The 25,709-nt window shown below is 42.4% G+C and overlaps 1 protein-coding gene across 1 annotated transcript in view; it reads left to right on the plus strand.

Moving 5' to 3' along the window:
- Positions 1 to 25,709, plus strand: part of LOC139643641 (collagen alpha-1(XXV) chain) — a 140,089-nt gene that overhangs the window by 76,840 nt on the left and 37,540 nt on the right. Inside the window, exons 4-10 of the mRNA XM_071518850.1 lie at positions 1,749 to 1,756; positions 13,023 to 13,049; positions 15,323 to 15,349; positions 20,647 to 20,706; positions 21,668 to 21,739; positions 22,400 to 22,516; positions 23,828 to 23,863. Of these exons, the coding sequence (XP_071374951.1) occupies positions 1,749 to 1,756; positions 13,023 to 13,049; positions 15,323 to 15,349; positions 20,647 to 20,706; positions 21,668 to 21,739; positions 22,400 to 22,516; positions 23,828 to 23,863 (347 nt within the window). The remainder of the gene's footprint in view (positions 1 to 1,748; positions 1,757 to 13,022; positions 13,050 to 15,322; positions 15,350 to 20,646; positions 20,707 to 21,667; positions 21,740 to 22,399; positions 22,517 to 23,827; positions 23,864 to 25,709) is intronic.

Consider the following 25,709-nt stretch of genomic DNA (forward strand, 5'->3'; position numbering starts at 1 on the left):
ATATGGTGGTGAATGCCACAGTCTCAACTGTGGTTGTCTGAAACTGTCCCAGCGGGTGGTCAAAGCTGGAAAGTGTCTGAAGTTTCCCTTTACGCCCATATTTTCCTTATGTGAATAATCACTACTTTTTTCTCATGTACCTGCGTCCACAGAATGAGGAATTGATGCTCAAATTGTGCAGGTTGACTAATTTGACATTACAGATGTACATAAATGTCAAGTACATCGACGTCACAAATGGTTGTGATGAACAAAACCAGCTTTTGTTGCACTGTGGGAAAAAAATTTAATAAAACTAGTCACTTGGAATGTCCCAGTGCAGCTGCTGTGGATTGTAACCTAATTTTAGAACATGATAACAACTCTCACGATCATGTGAGCGCTCACATGCCCATACCTGTCCAGTGAGGCCGCCAGCCTTTACGTTCTCACATGGTGACTCCGCTCAATAAAAACAGGAAGGTGGTAAACTGTGGAAGAAATGACTAGAGGTGTCAGTGTGAGAACAGAATGGTGGAGCGAATGAAGCTGAAGTGACAGAATGAAGCGAGTGTGAATGACTTTGATGATGGATTGTGTAACGTGATTAGAAACTGAAGTAAACTAGAATTTTACATGCATCTTATTTGACAATTGTTTTCATCCACCAACAGATCCCAGCAAACAACAGTTGTTTGGTCTGACTGAGGCCATCAAATTAGAGAATTTGTTGACTTTTCATCACATTATTTCTTATGTACATTTTACATGATAATTGCTATTTCAACAATATGTATTGAGCCATTTGACACAGAGGGACATGTCAAAAACACACCATTGAGGAGGCTTATTGAAAAGCTACAGTAAGCGGTCTACTGTAACTCAATGATCCATATATCAGGCTATAGAAGTGCAGCCCAGTGAGTCTCAGATGCGGAGCTCCTTAACTGCCCCAGCTGCAGGAGCAATTTGCACTTTCCCTCTGGTCACAAGGAAGAACAGTTCAACAACGTAGGACTTGTAAAAAAAAAAAAAAAACCTTCATTTTTTGGGGGTTTGAGCATCTGGGCTCCTTTAATAAGAACCTAAAGACCCAGAATGATTTGCAGGGTTCTGGGGAGCGCTGAACTGCGTTGGCACACGGTCCTTTGAGCAGCAGTAATTGGGGGAAAGGACAGGAGCGTCACCTCACAAAAACGTGGGGGGATTTTTTAACAAGCGCACGACCCCTTGTAGTAGTGAAATTAGAGCCACTTACAGATGCAGGATGTGACAGGCCGGGCCCGGTGGTCATTGTTGGCCCGACGGGACGGAAACCGGATAGTGGGATGAGCATTTTGTCACGATGCCAGTGTTAAATGCCATGGGTAAAAATACAGGTGTAATTTTGGAGTTATGCTGCAATTGAATGGCTATTTGTGGTGGGGATTGGAACCTGAGTTTCCAGTAGCACTACTGTTGCTACTGTCTCCCCACTGTGTGCATAGAAGTGAGTGTAGGCATATTTTAAACAGTGGCTCAGGGGGACAGGCATGTTTATGAAATGTAACTTAGTGTAACAGATTGCAGTCTAACTCTGCTTGTCCACACACAAAACCAAACATCTTAAACTGTAGTACCATTGTCCTAAGAGGAATCCCTGCTAGCAAGAGGATGCTTTCATGTATTAGACATGGATATTTGGTTACAGTGGCTGTTTGCTGGTTTGTTTGCTGATTTCCTGATAGAAAACACACTAACCATGTCTCTTTTTTCCCTCTTTGTTTCAGGACCTCCTGTAAGTATGCCTTCTCCACATCTTCTCTGATGGTGATAGCCATGCTGAAGGTAAAAAACTCCCACTTAGCAAACAGTAAACCATACCTGTAGGACGCTGCAGCACAGGGTGACAAACACCCAGCAGCACAGCGGATGAGTATTTCAGCATGTTTGAGCAAAATACTCTTCTAGCACTAAAATATACCAAGTGGAAGCTTTAATATTTAGCAGGACAAGTAAGCTTTCTTTTGAACGTGCTTTTCAAGAACAAGCTACAAGTGATTTACATAACAGGAAAGCTCTAGCATTATAAAAACATGGAGGCACATCAAGTATGCAGCAGTAAACTAGAACAAAGAACTAGGTTAAAAGCTGTAAAGCAAACAAAACAGTACAAAAGTATGGTTATGAAAATGATTTAAAAGAAGTGACTGATTTTTGAAGAATTTACTGACAAAAACCCTCTCGGTTGCACCGTGCAATCTGACTATATTATTAAAATAATCTTTTCATCCCTGCCTTCCCCTAATAGGGGACCTTTCCCTGTCATCTAGGGCAGTCTGGTTTGTAATATCCTTGCTACCAACTGTCCCTGCCAGCCCCCTGCACCCAGAGAGATTATCTCACTTCATTACACTGCCGGGTGATCACAGATCCACTCGCCTCAACAGATGGAAAACTTCTGACTTTCCCCAAAGATGAAGACAAACCCATATATAAGCACCGGGGGTTGTGACAGTTAACTGTAACCGGGTCAAGCAGGCACTCTGTGTGTGTGTGTGTGTGTGTGTTTCTGTGTGTGTGTGCGTTCTGTTAAAATTATTTATGGAGTCAGGAGGCAAGTGTGATTGAATAGGTATAATAGCGTGTGCCGACTGAGCCGTAAAAGTCGTAAGTTAATCCTCAGAGCCTTCTCAGACGCTCGCTCCTGGGGTTCTGGGAGGTAAGTAAGTGCAGGTGGTCTCGCTTCTCAGCCTCTGTCGCCAGGCCTTGCATCTGACAAATAAAGTCATTCTGTTTGACGTCTCCGGAGAAGGCTGGAGCTCAAATTGTGTTGTCTTTGAATTGTTCTTACAGTAAGAGCGCTTGGTTTTTGCTAGTAAATGTGTGGATAGCCTGTCTTTTGGGACTTTTGGGATTGTTCCATTGTGTGAGACACGGTAAATCCAGCTCACATACTGTAAGTACCTGACTGTGCTCCGGTTGTGGCCAGCAAATCACTCATGCTGATGAAGTCATTATAGGTAGCAGACAGTGCTGTAAATGTTTGGTAGGGGTCCTATTAGTTGTGCTGCAGTTTGAAGAGGCAAGAGGGTTCAAGCAGGGGGTTACCTGGCAAAACCGCTGTAGCAATACTGCACTAAACAAAATAAAGGCTTTGATTTACAGCGCAAAAACCTGCATATGTCTGGGTGAGTGTCTGCATTTATAAAAACAGACCCGTCTTAGATTTCTGCAGATTTCATTGTATCTTCAAAGAATGCAATGATCTGACAATGACTCACTGAATCTGTTTCGGAAATAAAAAACCTGTGCCAGTTTCTTAAAAAAAAAAAAAAAAAAAAAAAAGACGTTAGTAAGTGATCTCATGTGGTTTCTCATTTGCTATGCCCACCCGGGGGATGGCAAAGGACATGTCGCTATGAATATTCAGCAGCTCCCTCTTTAACTCTGGGAACATTGCGTAAATTGCACGCAGGCCTCCGAGCCAAACAAACCAGCCCTGCTGAAGTCATTACAGATCTATTTGGCTTAATTGTTACTTAGCCGCTGATGAATGGACAGGGACCTGCGGTTCCGGACACAGAAAGAGAATAGGTCTCCTCAATCAAAACTCATCGGGAACGATCTTCATCGGCGCCTAATGTACAACGTTCAGACATGGAAAAGAGATTTGCTTTGTTTTCATTTCGCTTCTTTTTCCGCTACTTCAGCTTCTATGTAAATTTTGCAAGGGATCTTAGGGTCAGTTGTCAAATGATCATGGGTTATTAGAGGGCAATGTGAAGTAGGATATCTCCACTTGTCCTCCAGGCAGATTGGAAAAATATTAATGGAAAAATATTAATGGAAACATGCTACAGATGTGGTTATGTTGATGATTTTCAACTGTAGCGGTATGGAAATACTTAAAAGAACAGAATGTTTGCTTCAAATTGCCGCTGACACCAGTGAGAGGTTACATATTGTATATAAAGGTTAGTAAGGGCCGAGGAATGACAGCCGAAGCAAAAATGATCATGTCTTAACTTCTCCTTTATTATCTGTTTTCACATCCTTCAAGAGCGGTCTATGTAGCTTCAAAACATCAACCCACGGCACCCACCGCTGTGTGTGCACACCATTTAGCACCAAGTCAAGCGTAAAACACCATCCCTGAGGCTGCTGTGTAGTTCCCCACTAACACCACCCGCTGACTATACTTTTTAGCAGAGACCATGTGCCATGCAAAGTTACAATAATACAGACATGCAAAGAAACTAGCCTGATGTTTTGATCAGAAGGAAGAGGAAAATCATGATGAAAACGATACGATGTTGGAAATATCAGGCCCGCTTCAGCCCACCAAGCTCACGCCTTTGTAATAAACCGGAATCCCAAGCCAGTTCAGTTACGTATGAGCACAGTCTAGTGGATCTGCAAGGTTGCCTCTCTATGTGACAGGTGTGTATGTTTCCACCTCCCCGCGTCTTCAGAAAGCAGCCGGGATTCCAGCGCCGCAGGTCGAGGATGATCGGTCACAACGTATGAATTATGCAGCCGCGGCACGGGGATTAGAGGCGCGTGGGGGTGATGCAGAGGAGCCCGGGCGCCCTCAACCCCTCATCCTTCATCTGTTATGCACTGCAGCTCCACACCTGTTAATAAAACATACTCCAGCTGGACTTTGATCACTTTTGCCCCGCGGAGGAGGAGGGGGAAGGGACGGGGGAGACGCCGGTTTATCTGAACGCGAGGCTGTGAAACCACTGGCAAACATTAAGAGGGAGGTCCTGCATGCCCAAATGTGTTCATTTACAATTCCTACTTTTGTTCGCAAAGTAATATGGCCTGTTGTGAGTTGGAAGCACAAAACACCCATAAACAGGCTCACAACAACCGCAGAGGGCACACACACAGGCACGCACGCACACACACACCCTCTGGCGCCGGTTTTCAGCATTGAGGAGGCCCATCGAGAGCTGTAAGTGGATCTATCTGACATGACAGCGTTTATTTGGGCTCAGAAGGGCACCGGTGCCTGAGGAGCCCCGCTGGCGCTGGATGTGACAACATTAAGAGTTTGACCTTTTCGATGTCAGTCCTCTGCTGATGCGGTGCCCATCAGCAGCACTTGTCTCTCAGCAAATAACGAGAAGCGGCGCTCGAGCCAACCATGAGGTTTAGTCATAGTGATTCGAAGGGGCAGCCTCAATAGAGCACTGAGTAGACTGAATACTCAGCACATCACAGTTTAAATCTCACTGTGGCCACTTAAGCTTAATAGAAGAGTTAAAATAGTGTGAATTTGATGCTCTAAAGTTGCTTTTTTGATCGAGAGAGAAAGTTTCCTCCATCTCATAACGTCAAACGCTGAAAAACGTAGAGTAACCCATCTTTTCTGTCCAGCATGTGGTTCTGGTGGCGTTGACAGAAGAAATGAAAGTCTTTGCCAACTGGAATATTCCCCCTTATTCATAACATTTCATATCCATGACAAGAATTTTGTGGGTCAGAAATTTGCTTACGTATTGCGCAGAAATACAGCAGTGTTTGCGTTTTTTCATGCCTACTTTTTTTTTTTATCCCTGATGTTGGTCAAAGCTGTTTAGATCTTTCAGTCTCCCCTGCTCAGGATTAATATAAATGTGTGAGACCTTCTCCGAGTGAGATCCTGAATAAGAATGTTCTCCCCGTTTCCGGCTACTGAGTGACCGTCCCTCAGGTCCACGTTGCGAGAGGAGGCCGCTCTCTCCATCAGCAGCTCCCTAATTACAAGGTTACTCAGTAAATTAGCTTGACCAGCAGAGAGCTGGACCTGCAGGGCCTTCTCTGGCACAAGCCTGCTGAGCAAAACTGGCATTTCTAACGCACACACACACACACACAAACACTCACACATACACATGCACAGTTGCATTTTCGCACATGCACACTGACAAACTGTCCTTAAAAACATACGAACACACCTAATGCCATTAGTTTCACTTTCACTGACAAACATGTGCATCTGCATTCTCTTGTCCCCACATAGAATCTCTACTTCCACAAGAACATCCAATACATAACAACAAGTAGAGACACACACACACACACACACACACACACGCACACACACATTAAAGTCATTTTATGCCGGCTAATTGTGATACACTGTGGATATGGGAACCAGATGCCATTCCCAAGTCAGTTTTCCAGTGTGGTTTTCCTATCCCTGCCTAACCTCTGCGTCCAGATTCCCTCGACAAGCACCAGCCACTTGTGGTCGTCCGTTCCTGCCCATTCTGCTCTGATTACTCACATCCCTGTCCCCCATTAGTTTCCCGCCTTGAAAAAAGTTCCCCCGGGGCCCACGGTAATATGATTGAGGGTTCCCATGCAGAACTAACAGATGGATGTGTGCAGATTTTTTAAAACTGGACGTCTTTTGCTCCGTTCCAGGTTTGCACACATTGTTTGAAATTCAACAGAGATTTCACTTCCAAAGATCCCCACATCAAGCCTTTGGCTGGAAATGGCCAAATGTGCATTTTGCAGTTACCACCACTTCCACCCCATCTATCGGTGCAATTGATGTGTTTGTTTATCCGGAGAGATCTAATGGGACGGCGCTACTTTGGAGAGCTTACGGGAAATGTTGTGAAAGGAAAGACGCCACGTGCGTCGAGTCCACTCACACCACACAGTAAGAATCACTCATGAGAAGACTTCATTGCTGCAGGATTCATTTGTAGTCTGTAAGTCAGGCGAACTCAATCGAATGGCTGCATCAGGCTGCCATTGACTGAGAGGTAACTAATCAATACTTTTAGCAGCATAACTTGTTTAAGGGTTTATAGGGTTTGTAGATGGCAATTGCTGTTGTGATTTCTGTCTGTTATTGAATGCAGCAGTAGTTAGAATTCATGTTCTCTCTTATGTAAAGGGGCAACCATCGACACCACAAAAGCCACACATTCAAAGGCTTTACTCTGAAGTAGGAGTATCTGTTGTCAACAAATCATCTCAGAGGCATTACTCTTAGCATTGGTTCCTGCAAAATTTGACATGTGGCAAACATAAGTGGCTTTACTGTGCGGGGTTCATAAGTCAGGGATCGGCCCGTACAAACCCTTCACATTGGCCCTCTTTCTTACTTTTGTGGCCGCGCTCTTCACCTGCACCCTCTTCCCCTCATCGTTCCCTGTCGACACCCGGTGCCTCAAGGAGCGCTTTGTTAAACTCCCTATGTACACACATGTTTATTAATATTATGTTGCTGTGCGAAAAAACTGTATGGCTGTAAAGACGAGGTTGTAAAAGCAGTAGTCGTTGGCCTGTGCTCTGGGGGATGCCAGTGCTCCAGGGTGAGATGATTGGTTCCATGTGGCCGGCGGTTCAGGCTGCAGCAACTGCAGCCAGCCCAGTTGGCACAGGCTCTATGACATGGATGCGAGCTCCGTTTGATAGATTGATTTGCTGGATCTCGATACATTTAACAGGTCGCTGCGATGAAAACTAATACAGCGCAGTCCAGACGGAGGTTACATGTGGATCCCCGTTCCTGACTCTTTGCATCTCGTTGGATTAGGTGGATTGCCTCACATGATCGTACCGGCGTCTCGCAGCCAAACCCGCGAGTATGATTTTGCTCATGTCAACAACAGCTAAACCTATGGATGTGATCCAGCCCCTGCACTGCGGAGTCAGGCGAGCGCTGTCAAACTTTCATCCATCATGTTTCAAGAAAATTATAGGAGAGTAGGAATGTGAAATATGGATATTCAGTGCCTTGACTTTTAAAACAATTTAAAATCGGGCTGACAGAAATAACGCGCTTTTCAGCGAGTTGATGTGAATGCCTGGACTATTATAGTGAGTGATAATAGTAGGTTAAACCATTTCACTTGGTTGATTACAGGTCTTTGAAAAGGGGATTTTGTCCTGTCAATAACAATGAGAATACAATGTTTGTGATTGTGGTTAATCTGTGTGGAAGTGTGACAAGCATTTTAAGATTGCAGCCAAAAATATAGAGAGCCTTTTCTCAAGATTAATTAAAAAATAATTTCTGACCCTGCTTGTCTTCCAACTTCCTTACAAACCAAGGCAAACCAACACAGAACCTATGAAAATCCATTTGCACAAAATATATTAACTTCTTGGTAATCAGCAGTGCAAGAGCCATGTTTGACCTACCTCAGAGCCAGAATGGTTTTATTGAACATCGTTTACTGTTTCCTTGTAATATAAAGTGGAGCAAGTTACATTATCAGATTTGAATGGCAATGATCTCCATGTTGCCTGTGGGTTTGGCCCCAGTTCTCCTTGCCTTTTATACTCCCTTGCAGACCTTTCCATGTTTCTTCCCCACGCTCTTTTAAAGGTGCCAGGGGTTTCCTTTTCGTTTTTTTTTTTTTACCAGCAGCTCATTTCAGGCCATTGGAGGAGACAGTGGTCACGGTTTGGCTTAGAATCAGAAGTTAGACATGAATCTGGATAGGGAAGAGCTTAATACTGATCCAGTGGTCCACCATAAATTTGAAGATAACACGCGCAATGGATGTTCTGTTATAAATCATCTCATGATGGAAGTTTGACATAAATTTGCCCAGCATCGAGCAGCAGAAGATGCGAGGCTTACCATCAGTGTGATGTGTCATTTTCAATCAATAAATATAGCACTTCTCGCTCGGTGTGACTGCATTCTGTTCATCACCAAGCTGTGAAGGAGGTGTCCAATATTTCTCAAGTGTCCTGACTTACATGGACTAATATTGAAAGTGGTTTTCTGTGAAATAATGGTCCCTGGCTCTCTATGACTGAACCAAAGATGTGCTATACACACCAAATACACGCCCAAATCCAAAATGCAAAAGGATATTCACAGTAACTTTGTTCTCAGTTGCCATAGAAACCCATAAAGTACATCAGAATACCATCAGAATTGGCCATTCCAGTGTAATTTGTTTATAACCATGGTAGACAGACACTGTAGAGGGTTAATCATTGAGCAAAATATATAATAACTGGTAACACTTTATTTGGGCAGTTCAGTGTTGATACTCAACTATCAGCTGGCAAAAAGTCAAAGTGTCACTCGCCTATTTGCTGCCTCTGTGTAGACTATGGTCAGTGGTAGAATGTAACTAAGTGCATTTACTCAAGTACTGTGCTTAAGTACAATTCAGAGGTACTTGTACTTTACTTGAGTATTTCCATTTCATGCTACTTTATACTTCTACTCTACTACATTTCAGAGGGAAATATTGTACTTTTTACTCCACTACATTTATTTGACAGCTTTAGTTACTAGTTACTTTGCAGATTTTGATTATTAATACAAATTATAAATCAACTATTAAATTATGATATATTTTTATAGGTTAAGCTACCCAGCAGTATATAAAGTAATTAAAATTAGCTCCACCTTTACCAGCTGCAACATTAAAGTGATGAACACATTAATGTATCAATAATTATAGTCCAATAACATGATATATAAGATTCTGAAATGGGCCATTCTGCATAATGATTACTTTTACTTTTGCTACTTTAAGTATATTTTGATGCTAATACTTTTGTACTTTGACTTAAGTAAGATTTTGAATGCAGGACTTTTACTTGTAACAAAGTATTTTTACACTGTGGTATTGCTACTTTTACTTAAGTCAAAGATCTGAATACTTCTTCCACCACTGACTATGTTAACCCTAATCCTGACCTGAACCTAACCCCAGGCCTATGATTATCCCTAACCCAGCCACTGAATATCTATAGACAGCTTTTCACACTATTATGAGTATCACCTGGAACTCTGCTGACTTTTTAATGGCCCATTGTAGTCACTTTATAGCAAGTTGTGTATCAGCGCTCGACTATTCAAATAAAGTTTTACCAAATAACTTGCCGCCGCACGGTGAGCAGGCTGATCAAAAAGAAGCGGCCTGATGATCCGCGGAGCGCCTGCTGGAAGGCTGCTTCTGAAAAGGAGCCAGAGCAGAAGCAGTAAAAAGATGTGAATAGCATACACAGGTGCTGATTAGAAACCATCCTTGGGGCAGACTGAAACCGCAGAGCTGCAGAGATTGCCTGACTAATAGACACCCATAGCAATTCTACTGTACAGCTTGTTCCTTTCAAGCAGTCTTTGCAGGAGAGCTGTTTAATAGTCTCTTTAAAAGACCTTCACTGTATTCACTAAAGCTTTTGGAAGAGCTCCAGTGGATGCTGCCTGTCCAAGTGATGTGCAAATGATGGAGCGTATAATGAGCAGGTGCAGGTTGTGTAGTGAAATCATTTCCACATGCATTACTGCCAGATGGAAGGCTAAAATGAACTGTATGTTTTCGGGCAACTGATAGAAGCCACATATATGGCTCAATGTGTTAAAAGTAACTAACAGTACTTTTACTATTAGTGAAAGAAAATAAAACACGGAATATAAGATAAGAACACAGTTGTCATATCACTAGTTATAGCTATCTAGGATGCCTGATAGCATTACTTACAATACTCTCACAGATGCGTTGTGTAGAGATCATCCACCATCTAACACCTGTCTAACCTATCTAACGCCATTTTCCTCATTGAATTCGTTCCCACACTAAGAAAAAAGTGGACATGTTCTTTTGCCCTATTATGGAAGTCCAAACACTCAGTTCTTTTTTCAGGTTTACTTTAAGAGTAATTCAAAAAGGAATTCCAATTTAATCGATTTCCACAATGCTGCTGCAGTTTTCATGAAGCAATCTGACTTTATAGAAATGTTAAATCACATAAAATGAAGGGAGTTCTCATTTCTTTCCACAAACTTCTGGTGCCCAGTAATTTTGTGCGCCAACTGTTTAGTTCTGTATTGTTTCAGTGCCAGACATAATATGTCAAGCAGGCTTGTGTTAAAGCTGCAGTGGGTATATTTAAGTATTTATTTGGTCCAGCCGTTCATATGTTTGTGGTAATAGCTTGTCAATAGCTTCCTATTGTCCAAAGGCAATTTTCCCTCACAACAAAAAGCGCCACACTGATTTGTTGTTGACCGATTCAGCTGCCGTCCTGTTTCAGGAACATGCTGGAAACTTCTTTGGCATCCAGCCCCTCTGGAATGGCACTGCATCTCTTTAAAAGTAAAAGTCACATTTGATTCCAATATCTTCACCTCTGTGATTCGCCCCCAGGGAACCGCCATCGGAAACACTGTTTTCATAATGCCACAATTTGTGTTTACAAGTGTATTGTGGCTCTCTGCATGGCCAGGCGAGGAGGCAGCAGGACCACCTCCTTAGATCTGTGTGGATTAGAGACATTTATTAAAACTACATTTCCCATCAGCCTCTGTCCTGCCCTTGCTGAAAGGAGCCTATCAACCAAACAGTTGCCTTATATTAGAATTCGTAGGAAGATGCAAAACAGGTTTCACGACTTCATGGCCAAGATAATTTGGGCAGTTGAAAACAAATGCACTAATATACATAAATCAAACAGATAAGTATACATCATAAATGATACCCAAAGGTGCTGAGAGGGAAAAGACCTGGCTGGACCCCCCCCCCCCCCCCCCCCATGCAGTGTGGTAAAAACTGGCTGAGCAGAATGACTGAAATACCTATGGAGCACTTTAATTTCAGACTGTTCGATCGTGTGCCAGCCTCCAGCAAAGTGTGTGTCTACAAGCCTGCTATTCTGGGTCAGTGGATTCATGGGCTGCGAACAGCATATAAACACAGGTCTTATTCTGGTATTCTGATACCATCAATCTACGGATTACTGTCGATGTTCTTCTCTCTGCGTGTCTTTGTGTCTGTGTGTGTGTGTGTGTGTGTGTTGGAGAGGAGCGGGATATGTGATATGTGTGGAAGCAAACCAAGTTTTGACATTACTAGGCTAGAGGTGCAACTGCTTCAGCGCTATTACTGTAGCTGTAAGGATGACAGCCATACTACAGAGGCTTTTTGGTGGTGGAATCGTTATTACTTCATTACCTAAGGCTGTATATTTCTCTTTAGGTCACAAAATCAATTGCAGAACAAAAGAAGAAGAGAACAAGCGGAACGATGTACAATTTCTGTTTGAAGTTATTGTAGCTGATACAGATCTGTTCTCAAATACACATTGTTACCTTAGAAGCAGAAAAACCATTTCACTGAATGAACATCACATGATTAGTTATGATTATGAAGCAGCTCATCAGGTGTCATTTGGATGAACAATGATATAAGCCTCTGGTCTCAGGAACACTGTTGCTAAGCGGGTGGTCAGTTAGTCACTCTGCTGACACTGATCTAATAGTGATTTTTCCAAAGCTAGTTTTTTCCAGAAGCCCAGCCTCAGAGAAGGAAAAAAGCCCGGCGCACACTGGATCCTTCTGCTGAATGTTAAAAATCCTGCATGCGTTTCGAATGCAAGCTCATTAGGCTTAGGCGTATGGATGCACACCCCATCGTCAAATCCTCTCGCTCACCCATGACCTTTTACAGGCCCACCCAGGAGCCTTCGCCCATTGATTGACAGACATTGGAATGCACAGCAGCCAACTACCTCGCAAAAAACTGCTGTGTAAAAAAAGCAAAAAATAAGTGTTCTCTTCGTTCGGGGCACATTTTCACGATGCACTTGCCAATATTTGGTTGGAGATTGCTGGATTTGAGCCTTTGAGTAAACATGGACTTGATTTAGGCCTGTTTTTGGTTTTAATTGTGTGTTTGTATAAGCCCTCCATATGGCATAAGACACTGGTTCCCAACCTAATGTGACTGGAGATTTTAAGATCAATGTCAAAAAATACACTGTTAGTTTCATTAAAACTCAATTTGTTAACCTTTTGATTATGTCGTCCTCCTCTGCGTTAAGGGCATTCAAGCCTTGTATAGCAGCTCTATTTGTTTCCTGGCTTGTATGATTAGTTACACCGGGCTTTTTACAGTATATGACATTCCCAGGCAATCAGTGCTGCAGAGTCCTTGGGAGTTTTTCTCTGACTAAAGTGTGCATGGCAGCAGAACGATTGAGAATAACTGACGTGAGATATATTCTTATTTGACTCATTTTCATGTGTTCAAGTGTTGTTAAAATCCGTTTTTTACAAGTTTATTCTTTTCTCTCAATAGGGCCCTCCAGGTGCAAAGGGTGACAAGGTGAGTAATTTTACATGTTGCTTGATTTATTGCCGTTGAAATGCTCAAATATACTTTTTCAGCTGCTTTACAAAGACCAAAATCCAAAATCCTTTACATATTGCCCATCTTTGAGGGTCAAGACAATAAAAATGTATGTCTTTGCTTTACTCCCAGTTAATTTGTCCATAAAGAGTGTTGTTTTGCATTTTATGCTGTAATTCACATTGAAGTCACCCCGACCTGAAGTCTCAGGCGCTGAATATTAAAATCCTCCTGTCGTTCACAAATCCACGGCACAGTACATTAATGACTTAACTCCAGAGCCCAAGCTGAAGTCCTTAAATGCTTCACTGAGCATTCCTCCATAAAACAGCAGCGGAGCGTGCAAAATAACCACACTGTCTCTTTATAAGTCTGCAGGACCTGGGGACCAATCTGTGCCCATGCTTTTGCATCAAAAGATTAAAACCATCAACTCCCTTGATTCACACCGCAGTTGATGATGCCCCTCCATTCACTTAGAGTGGAGATAGTTGCCTCTGTGTTACTCAAAGATCTGTGTGCATACTTCTAAAATACAGTTCAGTTCAAGGCCTGGAAAACCTGGGTGCTTTACGGGCCAGCAATGAATTAATTAATGAATGAACATACCGTACATACATATATGCATGCATACATACATACATATATACATGCATGTACGTGTATGTACTGTATGCACTGTATGTATTTCTGTATGTTTTATACATATGTAGTATGAATTGTGTGTATTTTATGTATTGTATGAACTACATTGTATTGTGAAATAAACTACAAATTCCACTACATGTTGGAAAATCATATTCAATTCATATTCATATTCAATCAATCCCATCATATTTGCTGGGATTAATGTGCTGTAAAAAAACAGAGCGTGAGAGTCTTAACCAGGGCTAAAATCCAACACAGAGAAACAGATGATCATTTGTCTAATGTAGCTCTACTATTGAATTTGTAGTAAAAATCGTATTGGTGCTACCATAGTACTTGGGCTGAAGTTTGCAGTTCAACACTTAGCAAAGATCACATTTGAATCATCAATTTTGTGTATTTGCAGTTACTCAAAAGCAGAAAACAGAACCCCCCCTCCCATTTCAGCATATCTCATAAAACCAGATTCAGACGATTGTCAAGTATTCGTTATGACAGTCGTGCATAACTGAATCTTGATCGTTAGATGCATGTTCTTGCCTCTCATTGAACCACTTCATCTGCAGCTTGACAAAATGAGAAACAACTGTGTTCATTCTCCCACCCAAGACGAATAAAGCGTTCCGTCTGAGTGTGGATCAGTCCGGTGGTCATCCACAACTGTTTTCCCATTAAATCAGGATTTGGACTGACCGCCCAATGAAAAATTACAAACATTCTAGAGGAGCTGTTTTATTTCACATTGTGCAGGCGTTATTGCATCCACTTGTTTTAGCAGAATTCCCAGCCATGTGTGATAAGTTGTCCAAAAATGCATCTAAGCCAACAAGGGAGAATAAGATGTGACCTGCACTCATCAAAGATCTCCAGTAATCCTATTCTAGACACATAATGACAGATTCAGGTTCTAATGCATAGTGTCCAACATGTGTTCTATTCCTCCATCATTTCAACCAGAGGTGTATTTTTTCCTCGCTTTCACCCTAATGTGGCAAATCCACAGCCACCCAGCTCTCCGCCATACGGCGACTCGTCCACTGGCACGCACACACGTTTTCACACTACCGCCAATATGAAACCGAGCCTCGTATTAGTTTTGTTCTTCAGGAAAGGCCTCCGTCCGCAGAGATCTACCCCAGAAAAGGCAGAAAGCCAGGGATCTTTGGGGCATAAAATCTGGGCCCCGCAGCACGGTTCACCCCCCGTTCAGCCCCCTCACCAAACCCTACCAAACCTCACACCGCTACTCTCTCTCTCTCTCTCTCTCTCTCTCTCTCTCTCTCTCCCTCTCTCTCTCTCATACCCTATTCATGTCAGTCTGTGTTATCATAAGTGATTTTACCCTCAACCACAATGAATAGTTGAGGGTTCCTGTATTATTTTTCTTCATCAATGTGTTCTGAATTATGCCTTAAAGGTTTTTGGTGTGTGTCTGTGTGCATCTTACCGTATTAATAGTGCAATATTATGTGTGTGCGTGCGTGTGTGGGTGTGCGTGCTTATTAGAGGACATAAGTGCATGTGTGGGTGTGTGTGTGTGTGTGTGTTCAGTGTCTGGTCGACCCTTACATTTCAAGACAAATTCTTCTTGCTTCTTGCAGGGGGATCAAGGCGACCAGGGACCTCGGGTATGTGGTTTGCTCCGACTTCTTGTCCTCTCCTGATTGGCTGATGAATGTGACTTTGTGTTACTGTATGTCTCCCCCAGCAGAATTGTGGGTAAAAGGTTTGAGATGCATGGGATTCCTGGGATAGTGTTCCTCCCATCTGGCCAAACACAACAAGCATTTCAGTACTGCTTATTTCTAAATCAAGAATGGGCAGGCAAAAGTGCAGATACCTTGGAAAGCATGGGGTGGTATACTTTTGAGTTTGTTTTTTTTCTTTTTACCTCCTGTTGCTTGTTTTTTTCTTCAAATTGTCCATGAATACACGCCTCTGCACACCAGTGGCAGTGATACAGAAAATATATCTGCACAGTCTCAGCTATAATGAAAAGCCAACTATCTCCGTCTCTATAATTACTCATGATTCACTTCAATCCTCGACGTGACATGGCATATTCAGAACTTTAATCATTTCCAGCTCTGTAGTTTGACATTTCGATAAAAGCGTGCCGTCTAAATGATGATAATGTGAGTGCTTTTCTGCGCTTGACAAACTCTGAAATGAATTGCTCTATCTCCGTCCCGGCACCTAGCAGTGAGCGAGCACTCCCTTTTCTCGACTAAAGAATGAAAAAAGAAAAAATGAGCTCTCCTCCGAAACAGACTGCGACTGCGCCGGTTTGTTGATTGCATTTCATTCAGCCAACTCACATAAACAGATTATCTAGAATTAATGCAAATATAGATACAGAGTTTAGTACGGCGTCTAGGCTCTGATCTTGTCACTCCCTGCGAGCGTACACACACACGCACGACACACAAGTGAATATACACACACACCCCCGCTCCTTTCACACACATACACACACACGCGCGGTTCATTTTCTCTGTATACATTGTCGTCATTGAGGATGGATTATAAGGGGTCGCAGTCCCTTTAAATGCCTGCAATTGATTTCCCCGAGGCCAAAGAGCATGAAGAGGTTAGAGCACAAGGACAAGACAACACAACAGAGAAGTTAGTCTTGTCATCAGACCGCCAGCCGTCTCCTCGATTGTATCTGATCCCAGTTCTACACTGGCGCCCACCCAGACGTTAGTAGTTTGCCGCTTTAACTTTCTCAACTCTCCTCCGAGCCAGTTCTGCACGTCAAAGCACTGCGTTGCAAGTCAATACAAAAGACTTGTGAAATTTGATCTGTGGTCTCAAAGTGATAAGATACGCGTCTAATATTACACACAAGCGGTCCTCAAATGACAGCCAAGTTTACTGAGATTGCGGATCTCCCGGTAGCTTCATCCTTTGATTGGCCGCCTAAAGATCTACAAACACAACCACAAAGCTCCTAGATAATTTTTGATAATATAAAAAAGTATTGGGTATAGTCATTATAGCTGCAACGACTGAACCACAGAAAAGAGGCAGAAAGGAAATATCTTTGGTCACCAAGCTGAATTGAGTGGAGTAAACTATCCCCGTTCGGATTGAATTTCTTGGTTTGGCCCATAATTTGTACCCTTTTAACCTAGGAAATGCAGTCATCTGTCTCTATCTGTTAAATGATTTATGCTTCAGGAACACCAGTGTGGTCGACAGATACGTAACAGGAACCAGCCAACTCCTATTTGTCTTACAGAGTAAATAAATAAATTGTCCAGTTCGGGGTACAATTTCATTAACTTCCAATTACTGAAAACCTGTCCCCTAACAGGTACAATTTAACACACACACACACACACACACACACACACACACACGGTCACACATATGAAGGACTACAGGGGCACGGAGCCAGTCTAGGTCACCACCAAATCACATTACCTTCCCAGGATGACATATTGACTTTGCACATTAGATTAGTAGCTAAATGTAGTGGAACGGTATTACGGAGATTTTCTTAATGAATGAAGGCATAATAGGACAAGTGCTGCCCGACCTTGACTCTCTATAGCTGAAAAGTAAGCTCATTTCATACCCAGTATTGACTGTGCAGGGAGTCAATCAATCCCACATGGCAATACACAAAAACACAAAATATGCCCTTCTATCTATTTTACTCTGAAAAGTTACTTTTAAATTGAGGCAGATAAAATTATGTCATTTCAAAAAGCGCTGTTATCAACAGAATGTTATTTTTATTTAGTATTAATGACCTGTATTCATGTCATTTGGAGGACAAACTGTGTGTTTGTATGTATGTGTGTGTGTTTGTGTTCTTGGGTCAAAGGGGTCAAGTCAGACTCACTCAGCCTCTCTGGCCAAAGATAATGTGAGAATTGCCACATGGCCACCAGAGTTTCCTTACAGACGGCCACTTCCGTTGCCTGTTCCCCACATGTCAGGGTCACCCATTTGTCGGCCCTAAAGGTCGAAGGAGACATTGAAAGGTCAAAGGTTAAGCAAGCACCGAATAATAAATTGTCTGTTTTTGACAAACAAATGTGTGGCCACCGCTCAAGCTCCTGTGTCGGGATATAATTAACTGGAGTTACTAGCTATGCCTATCAGTGAGGAAGGTGTGTGGTCTTTTTTAAGGAATGGTACTCGCTACAGCTGTCAAGCACAGGTTGGTGAATTCCTGGGTGGCAATTCAGTAAAAGGAAAATTCCTGAGATTTAACAAAAAAAATATGTGCAGGTTTGTCCAGTTGCTGAAGATTTTCAGATCTTGGGATTTGACCAATTGGCAGTTGTCTTCCCAAATATAGAGGCCGTTATGTAATTTCCAGGATTTGAATTTTCAGTCATGAACAAAGAAGTGTTTCAGATTCTGCCCTTTGCCTGAGAAATCAGAAACCTCAGAATGAATTTCACTTGAGATAAATTTGATGATGCATCAGATAGATGCCAAGTCTGAGGGCTCAAATGAATGTATCGTTCCCCTCTTAAATACATTAAAGCCATCTGCACACAGAATGGATAACCCACTCCACATATAGGGATATATATATATATAAAATGCCACAGCCTGTAGTTGGTTGGGATGTTTTGTGTGTTTGGTGTGGTCGCGGGGATATTGGTTCTGGCCAATGTCCTATGACGGCTGTTTCTGATTGTCCTCATATCTGGCTTTTTGTTTACTACAGTTGCAATCATCTCGCTGCAGGCAAATACACAGCAATAGGACTCTTCCCCAAATAACCAACATCCGTTTTGGAGGGGAAAAACCAAACAAAGCAATCTGTGAATGGTTAGGATTCTCTGTCAACCACCATGTCATTATCATTTTCACCCATAGACATCAATGCAGAGACTATGTGGGTGTAAGTGCTAACCCACACCTAATCAAGAGTAGACTTGTTTCCTCCCCTTGCCCTCCTGTCCCGAGGAGAGACGATGGGCCGGTTGTTTCGGTCAGATAACCATTTATTTTTTTCCACAACTCTTAACACACATTGGCGATGTCAGTGAGGTTGATGTAGCTAAACTGTGGCCGGGCCGACAGTGTATAACGAGACCTTACACATACGGCTGGCATGTCATGAAAGCGGGGAGTTTAATTCCTAAGCTCCACTGTCTCCCGCAGCAAATGTATCAAACCGATCATAAAAGCAAACAGGCTCGAGCCCAGAAAGCTGGCACATTTGCCAGCCTGTGTATTAGGGCTGCGCCACACTACATTTTCATGCCCAGGCTCTTTGTGTTGTCCATTCCCTGTTACACTAATCCAGCACTTGTTTTTCCTTTCTGTCTTCAAGATGTTTGAGGTTGTAAATAACTTGAAATATTTGCGCGTCAATCCCAGTTACACACAGCGCAGCTATTGTCTGCAGTGTAAGAGTATCCATTGCTCTTTTATGCTGCAGGGTTGAATTAAGTGAGCCTGCATTGAAACCCATATTCTTAATGAGCCATGCCTTTTGAATTATCTCTGGAAATCCAGAGGGATGGCACCATGTCCATGTTTGGATAGGCAGATTTTATCTTGAACTTGAATAAAAAGTAAGGGCAATCTCCTACAGAGAACTTTTGTCCTACCATGCTAGTCTTTGAGAAATACTTTATTTATACGTACTACTTACTATACTTATACGTCTTTAGTTCATTCAGGTTTGATTATGCATAGTGGAAAAAATTGCACCAACATCTGAAGAATTGCTCACCTGTTGCATCCTTGTTACAATCATTGTTTTGCAATTTTATGTGATGGATATGATGCCATGTGAATGCGATGATCTTTAAACTAAAATTTTCTTCTATACACTTACTATTATGTTTCATTGAACATACAGTATGTATGAAATTGTGATTGACTGTATAAAACTCTATGAGAAACCTTGTTTGGCAGGCACGCAAGAAGCCTCAGAAATAGCACATGGAAAGTGGAATAAAAAAAATCTCAAAATATATTCATTTTGTCCAAGTATGGACAATATCCCAAAAGAATGACTGATGATGGTCAGTGGAAATTACTGGAATGCATTTATTTGAGCAAAACATGCAAATCCCTGTCTGGGACTGGATATATAGCAGTGTTCCTGGACTCAGACTAAAGTTAGAGTTCAACTATAAACTATTGTCTTCTCTTAACAAGCAAGGCATGATGCTTTTCTCCTTTGTTCATTTTTCATGAGTGGATCACATCTGTCATCTCATTTTTGACAAGGAAATGGGAAACCATTTGATTGAATTTCCAGTGAATGTCTAAATTCCTTCCCCAAAACTCTATGAACATAACTGTTTTTCAATTTAGCAGCATAATGTAGCTCAAAGTCTGTTCTATAATAATTCTCTCAACAAGTGTTCTGCCTCGTCTCATACAGTATTATCTGGTATGTGGAGGGAACTTAACCACCTATCACACTGTAGCGTACTCTACATTGGATAGTCGCACTGTCACTGACTGTACACACAGATTCATATATGAAAAAATGGAGGTAGTGTAAACTTAACTTTTTTAAATGGCAAATGTTTAAGGGAAAATGGCGAGGTCCAGTATTCATGGGAATTCAAGGAAGTTTTTTTGAATCAAAACATTTTTTGCTTTGCTTCGAGTTAGCGAGCCCTCAGAACAAATTGCTTGACAGTAAAGTTTGATGTTGGCTTCTGACAATTCCATGAAATTCTATTAAATTTCACCCTCACAAGCGTTTCCTCTTCCCAGCGGTTTACAACCGATAATCAAAAACTTTAGAGTCAATTTCTAGCAAGTAATTGTGGGCGCGCCAATATAAAACCCCAGCTTAGTCCACTTACTACTAAGTTAGAGTAATTGGAAGTAGGATGCTTGACTTCTTCCTCTTTTAATTTGTTTTTATTTACCTAATTTGTGAATGTCATGCGTGTGTTGTGCCATGTTCTGCTGTTTGTCCCTATAGGGATTGCCTGGTCTCCCTACGCTGGCTGCTTTGCACAGCAATCAGATCCTGACTGTCAAGGTTTGTCGGTGGCGGTGCGGCCTAGCTGCTCGGTCCGGCCCCTAAGCTGCACACACTGGGAGTAAATGAATCACTGTCAGGTTCCTTACTCGAGGCTCGATGATAGAGTCGGCGCAGGCGAAAGCCCGTCTAATTAATCATGGCCAGTCAATCATTATCCTCCTCCCCGCAGCCACCGCCGGTCTCTCACTCAAGACATTTCTGTTCCACGCTAGATGCCAGGACCCCCAGTGAAAGCAAAGGTAGCTTTTTAAAACTCAGTCAGCCGACTGGAACCAGAATCAGCATGCCCAAACCAAGACATGGTCTGGCTCGTGTCCACTGATGCTAAAGTGAATGGAAGGAACTCCACTAGTAATAACTAAATGATTAACCAAAGTGGCAAAATGTTTTTTTAAAGCTCATGCCCATGGTTCACCACAAATCTTTCAATCCTCTAATTTGACCTTCGTGATTGTTCCAGAGATGGATGATGCCACTTAATACCAGTGGACACCAGCAGGATAATACAGGTCTTGAAAGGAACAGGGTTAGACAGTGACCTCACCTCAGGTCAAGCACGCTGGTTTCAGTGTGTGCGGCTCCCAGGGTCTGACTTAGCAGCAAGCACTATTATGATGATGACAGCGCTTTCACAGAGGAGGAGAACTTCCCATTTTTCCCGGGACCGCGAGCCTGCTGTGGCGCCCTCGCACCCCTGAGGTGGTAATTATGGGCTCTGGCTCCCCAAAAAACCGAGTCCAGACTTCCGAAGCAAACCACCTCTGCGGTGGAAAAGTGTGGATTTCTCCCCCTCCATCTGTGAAGGTGCTGCACTGGGTTTCATGGGCACAAGCCTCTCTAACAGACTCTGTTTCTTTTTGCCTTTGCCTTCCTCCTTCCTCTTCTTCTGGGACCTCATCCTTCTCCAACCTTCTCTCACCTCTGACCTACGACCTCTTGACCTCACACACCTGCTCAGATGGTCTTCCCTAAGATCAATCATGGCTTTCTTTCCGCTGACCAGCAGCTCATAAAGCGGCGGCTCATTAAGGTAGTGGCTATGTCCTCACTCGTCTGTCTCTCCACCTTGCCAAGTCTCACCTAATGACTTCTCCCTGGCCATTCCGCAGTTTGCATGCAAGCCTTTAGAAAGACCTGTCATAAGCACTCTAATACTCATTCTGTTATTTTAGAGGAAAGTATGGGAACTTCTTTTTGAAAACATGTTTTTTGTAAGGTAAAATGAATTATGGCCATGGCACCACTTAAAACACTTTGCCATGTAAGTTAAATTGCTGAATATTCTTATAACTCGGTATACTAATGGACCACACATCTACAGTATATTGTTGCCCTCATTGTTGAAGCTCTACATTGACAAATGTGGTTAAGAATTGTTCAGTCGTAAGCATAAACCCCATTCAGCTCATTAATTCCATTTGGGAATGCATGCAGCAGAATGGATTTGCATCTCAGCTATAAATCAGATAAATTACAACACCATCTTCATTGTTGTATGCTCAGCTTCAGCTGTAAGACACTAAAATGCAAACTCTCCTCCATGTCATGAATGGAGGCTGCCCACACCCAACCACTTGATCATTTCACTACTCGCTCTCCATTATTGTTACACTGAGCAGCGCCTCCAGTCTCCGTGGAGCCCGCAATATCTCGACATAATGATGTTGAATTCTTTGACTTTGCTACACAGGGAGATCAGGGCCAAGCGGGACCACCGGGGCCTCCCGGGCCCCCGGGCCCTCCCGGCCCGCGGGGGCCTCCGGGGGACACGGGCAAAGACGGGCCTCGGGGTGTGCCGGGTCTACCGGTGAGTACTGACCTTCACCCCACATCAGGAGAAGTTTGACTAAGTTGCACAAAGACCTTCTGGTCATCAGTGTGTTATTAATCCTGCACAGATCATCAACTAACCCTAGCCCAGGATTTGAAAAAAAATGAATGCATTGTTTTCTATTAGAATTAACACAAGTATAGCTAAAGTAGAGGTGTAGGTATTTTTTTACTCATATCCAATGTGACTTTGACTCAATAAGGGCAGTTTTGATCAGTGAAACCTTTCTAATGACTGTTATGTTGCAGCTCATTACCCTAATATCTTTAGCTAAAAACAAGAATATGCTCCCAAGAATATGCCTCTCTGTATAGATTTATGTTTACTTGGTTGCTTTCCATTCTAACGTAACTTTTTCCATGTCTTTAAGCCTGTCACTGGCATCACACTAATTTATGTGCACTCCGCCTGTGAGAGAAAGCGTAAGAAGAAACATAAAGGCCTGTCAATTATGTTCTGCCATAAAACCTTCCCAGGGCTCCAGCTGATCTTTGTTCTTTTGGCAGAGTTCACTGTGGGAGTGCAAAAATATTAAGTGTTGTTTATCTGTTTCCTTCCAAGGTTTTGATGATTATTGTTTTCAACTCTTCCAGTTGCTCATTTCAGCAGTTGAAACAAGGTTGTAGTGGTTGTAGCATTTTTCCAAGAAATTAAACTTCTCTTGCTAGATCGCTCTTTTTCTCTCCTGATTTATTTCTGCCACCGTGAATCACTCAGAGGGAGAGCAGCAGACATTGTCCTACGAATGTCACACAGAGGCAAAAATGGAATAGAAATTTGGCCATGGCATATTTGTGTTCTCTTCTACCCTGAGAAATGCTGGAACATCCAACATCCTAGAGCCAGGCCCCAACCGAAGGCAGAGACTATAATAGGATTGTTGGAGACAGTGAGGGATACAGGTGGCACCGCATGATAAACACCTCACAGCCAACTTATATGAGCAGAACAATGCAGAGCTGCTATTGGCAGGCGAGACTCTGTCCACAACAGTGCCTGCTAAACCACTAAAAAAGAGAGGAAAATACAATCAGAATGTGGAAAATACTCTGTTTTCAGAAAAATGAACTTGTTTTACTTTGAATATTGTTATTGATCATTTTCAAACTCAAAATTCAACATCTGCAAAATGTCAATAGTCTCTGATCTACTTTGGAAGACAAAGCCTGTATATGTTGAGCAGTGCGGCTACCCATTCTTCTTTTAGATCCAACCATGTTCTCAAGCTTTCAAACAGCATTTCTCCTATTGCTGCTCCATTAATTGGGTATTTTGTATTTCCTATAGGGTGATCCAGGGACCCCTGGAGAAATAGGACCCATGGTAAGCACAAACCTTTAGGAATCACATTTTGTTTGCTATGTGTAGCTGACTTAGATTGCAGAGTTGATTTGGCATAATTAAATTGTTTAATTAAATGTAGTTTGTAGAGGGGAAACAATCAGTTTCAAGTCTTGCTTAAAGCACAGCAATTTATTTTGCCACTATTTCAATGTGAATGAAAATCTTGCCAGCTGATTATGCAAAATGAATCCAGAGACATAAAGGCTCTCCAAAATGACTCTCACCATATGCAGGAAGGTTCTTTTATTATATTAATTGCTGAATAATGATTAACATCAGTTTTCAATTTGGATATCTTTTTTCTGCAAAAATAAAATAACACCATGTTGTGGTGTTCAGCTTCACTGAGGAGCTGCTTTGATTACTTTGAAAAAGTTACTATGACCACATGTTGTAATTTGGTAAGATGTTGCCTTGTCACGTCTCTCTTATCCTGGACATATTTATGTAATTTGCTAACCAACCAACTGTGACATAAGCTTAAATAGACTACGCCCATTTCAATTCTGTTTTGCAAAAGAATCTATCACTTTAATGTCTTGTAATTTTGAATAAAAAAAACAATCACTTAGGGATACTGCCACTCATTTAGGTTATCCATATTTGCATTATTTATTTTATTTTTCAATATATATTCAAAAGCTGGTTTATTGTTACTATGGTGGACGGGACATTTTATGATACTCTGTGAAAATATTTGTTTTCACGCACAAAACCCATTACGGCAGCAAGCTGTTCCAATTAACAGCAACTGGATACTGCTTTTGGTGTTTAGCAAACAAGCCATTTGATTACATTTTCCTCATAAAACTGCATGGAATAGGTCAGGTCAAACGTATCCTCTGATGCCAAGAGAGCAAGGACGGAAAACGGCACATACAGAAACACTCGGTGATGTCAGTTTTCACAAGTTCATGGGAGAGTCAGAGAGGCTGACAGAAGAGGTGCTATCAAGGGCTTTCATCTCTGATTCCATCGTCTCAGAGCTTTTCCTTGGTGTGGAAAAAGTGGGTGGATTGGAAAGGATTGGACAGAGAAAATAAAGGATGACAAGGCTGAGGTAGAAAGAGAGAGAGAGAGAGAGAGAGAGAGAGGAGGAGTAAGCTGAAGTTTCTAATCGTTTTGGGATCATTTAACACTCTGCCCCATGTCAAATTGACACTGTCCTCTCTCTCTCTATCTATCTCTCTGTCTGCTCGGATGCCGATAGAGTCTCCAGCTTTTGTTGGCTCTGACTGCACGCTTTGCCCGTTATTTCACAGTTTTACAAATGCACATCGCCGTTTTGAAGTACCAGAGCCTTGTTTCAAGATCCATAGCGTGTCTGCGGATGCAACATTTGCGATACATTACACCGCGGTCCCAGGTGAGCGCTCAGAAGTCTCCAGTGCTTACACAACAACTCATGACAGCAGCCGGTGTGTTTCTCCAAAAGATGAATGGTGAATCCCATTCGAAATGAGTTCACAGCACTTGCGCAGGGCTTTGAATGAAAAATATACGCTGCTCCGTGTAATTCGTGAAATAAGGCGTACTGTTTCACTTGTGTATACACACCGTGACACTAATGTACTTTTAACAAGGAATAATGTCATCCTTTGGAAATCAATCCGCCTTTAAAGCAGCTTGAGATGAGCATACGCACGTCCCACCGGTCATAAAAAGATGTGGCGTGACCGCTCACACACACTGGGGTTGCCGTGCGCAGGTTGTCAGATGTCTTGAGTTTCAGATGCAGCTTCTGTTTCCTCCAGCCAACAGACGTTTGTTTGGCTCTCCGCAATACCTGCAGACCCGGAGAGAAAAAACTGCAGAGATACACTAC

Source organism: Centroberyx affinis, unplaced genomic scaffold (assembly GCF_046629955.1).
Source record: "Centroberyx affinis isolate AG114_WGS23_722 - 3 ecotype Tasmania unplaced genomic scaffold, CSIRO-AGI_Caff_v1 ptg000637l_1, whole genome shotgun sequence".
Lineage (NCBI taxonomy): Eukaryota > Metazoa > Chordata > Actinopteri > Beryciformes > Berycidae > Centroberyx > Centroberyx affinis.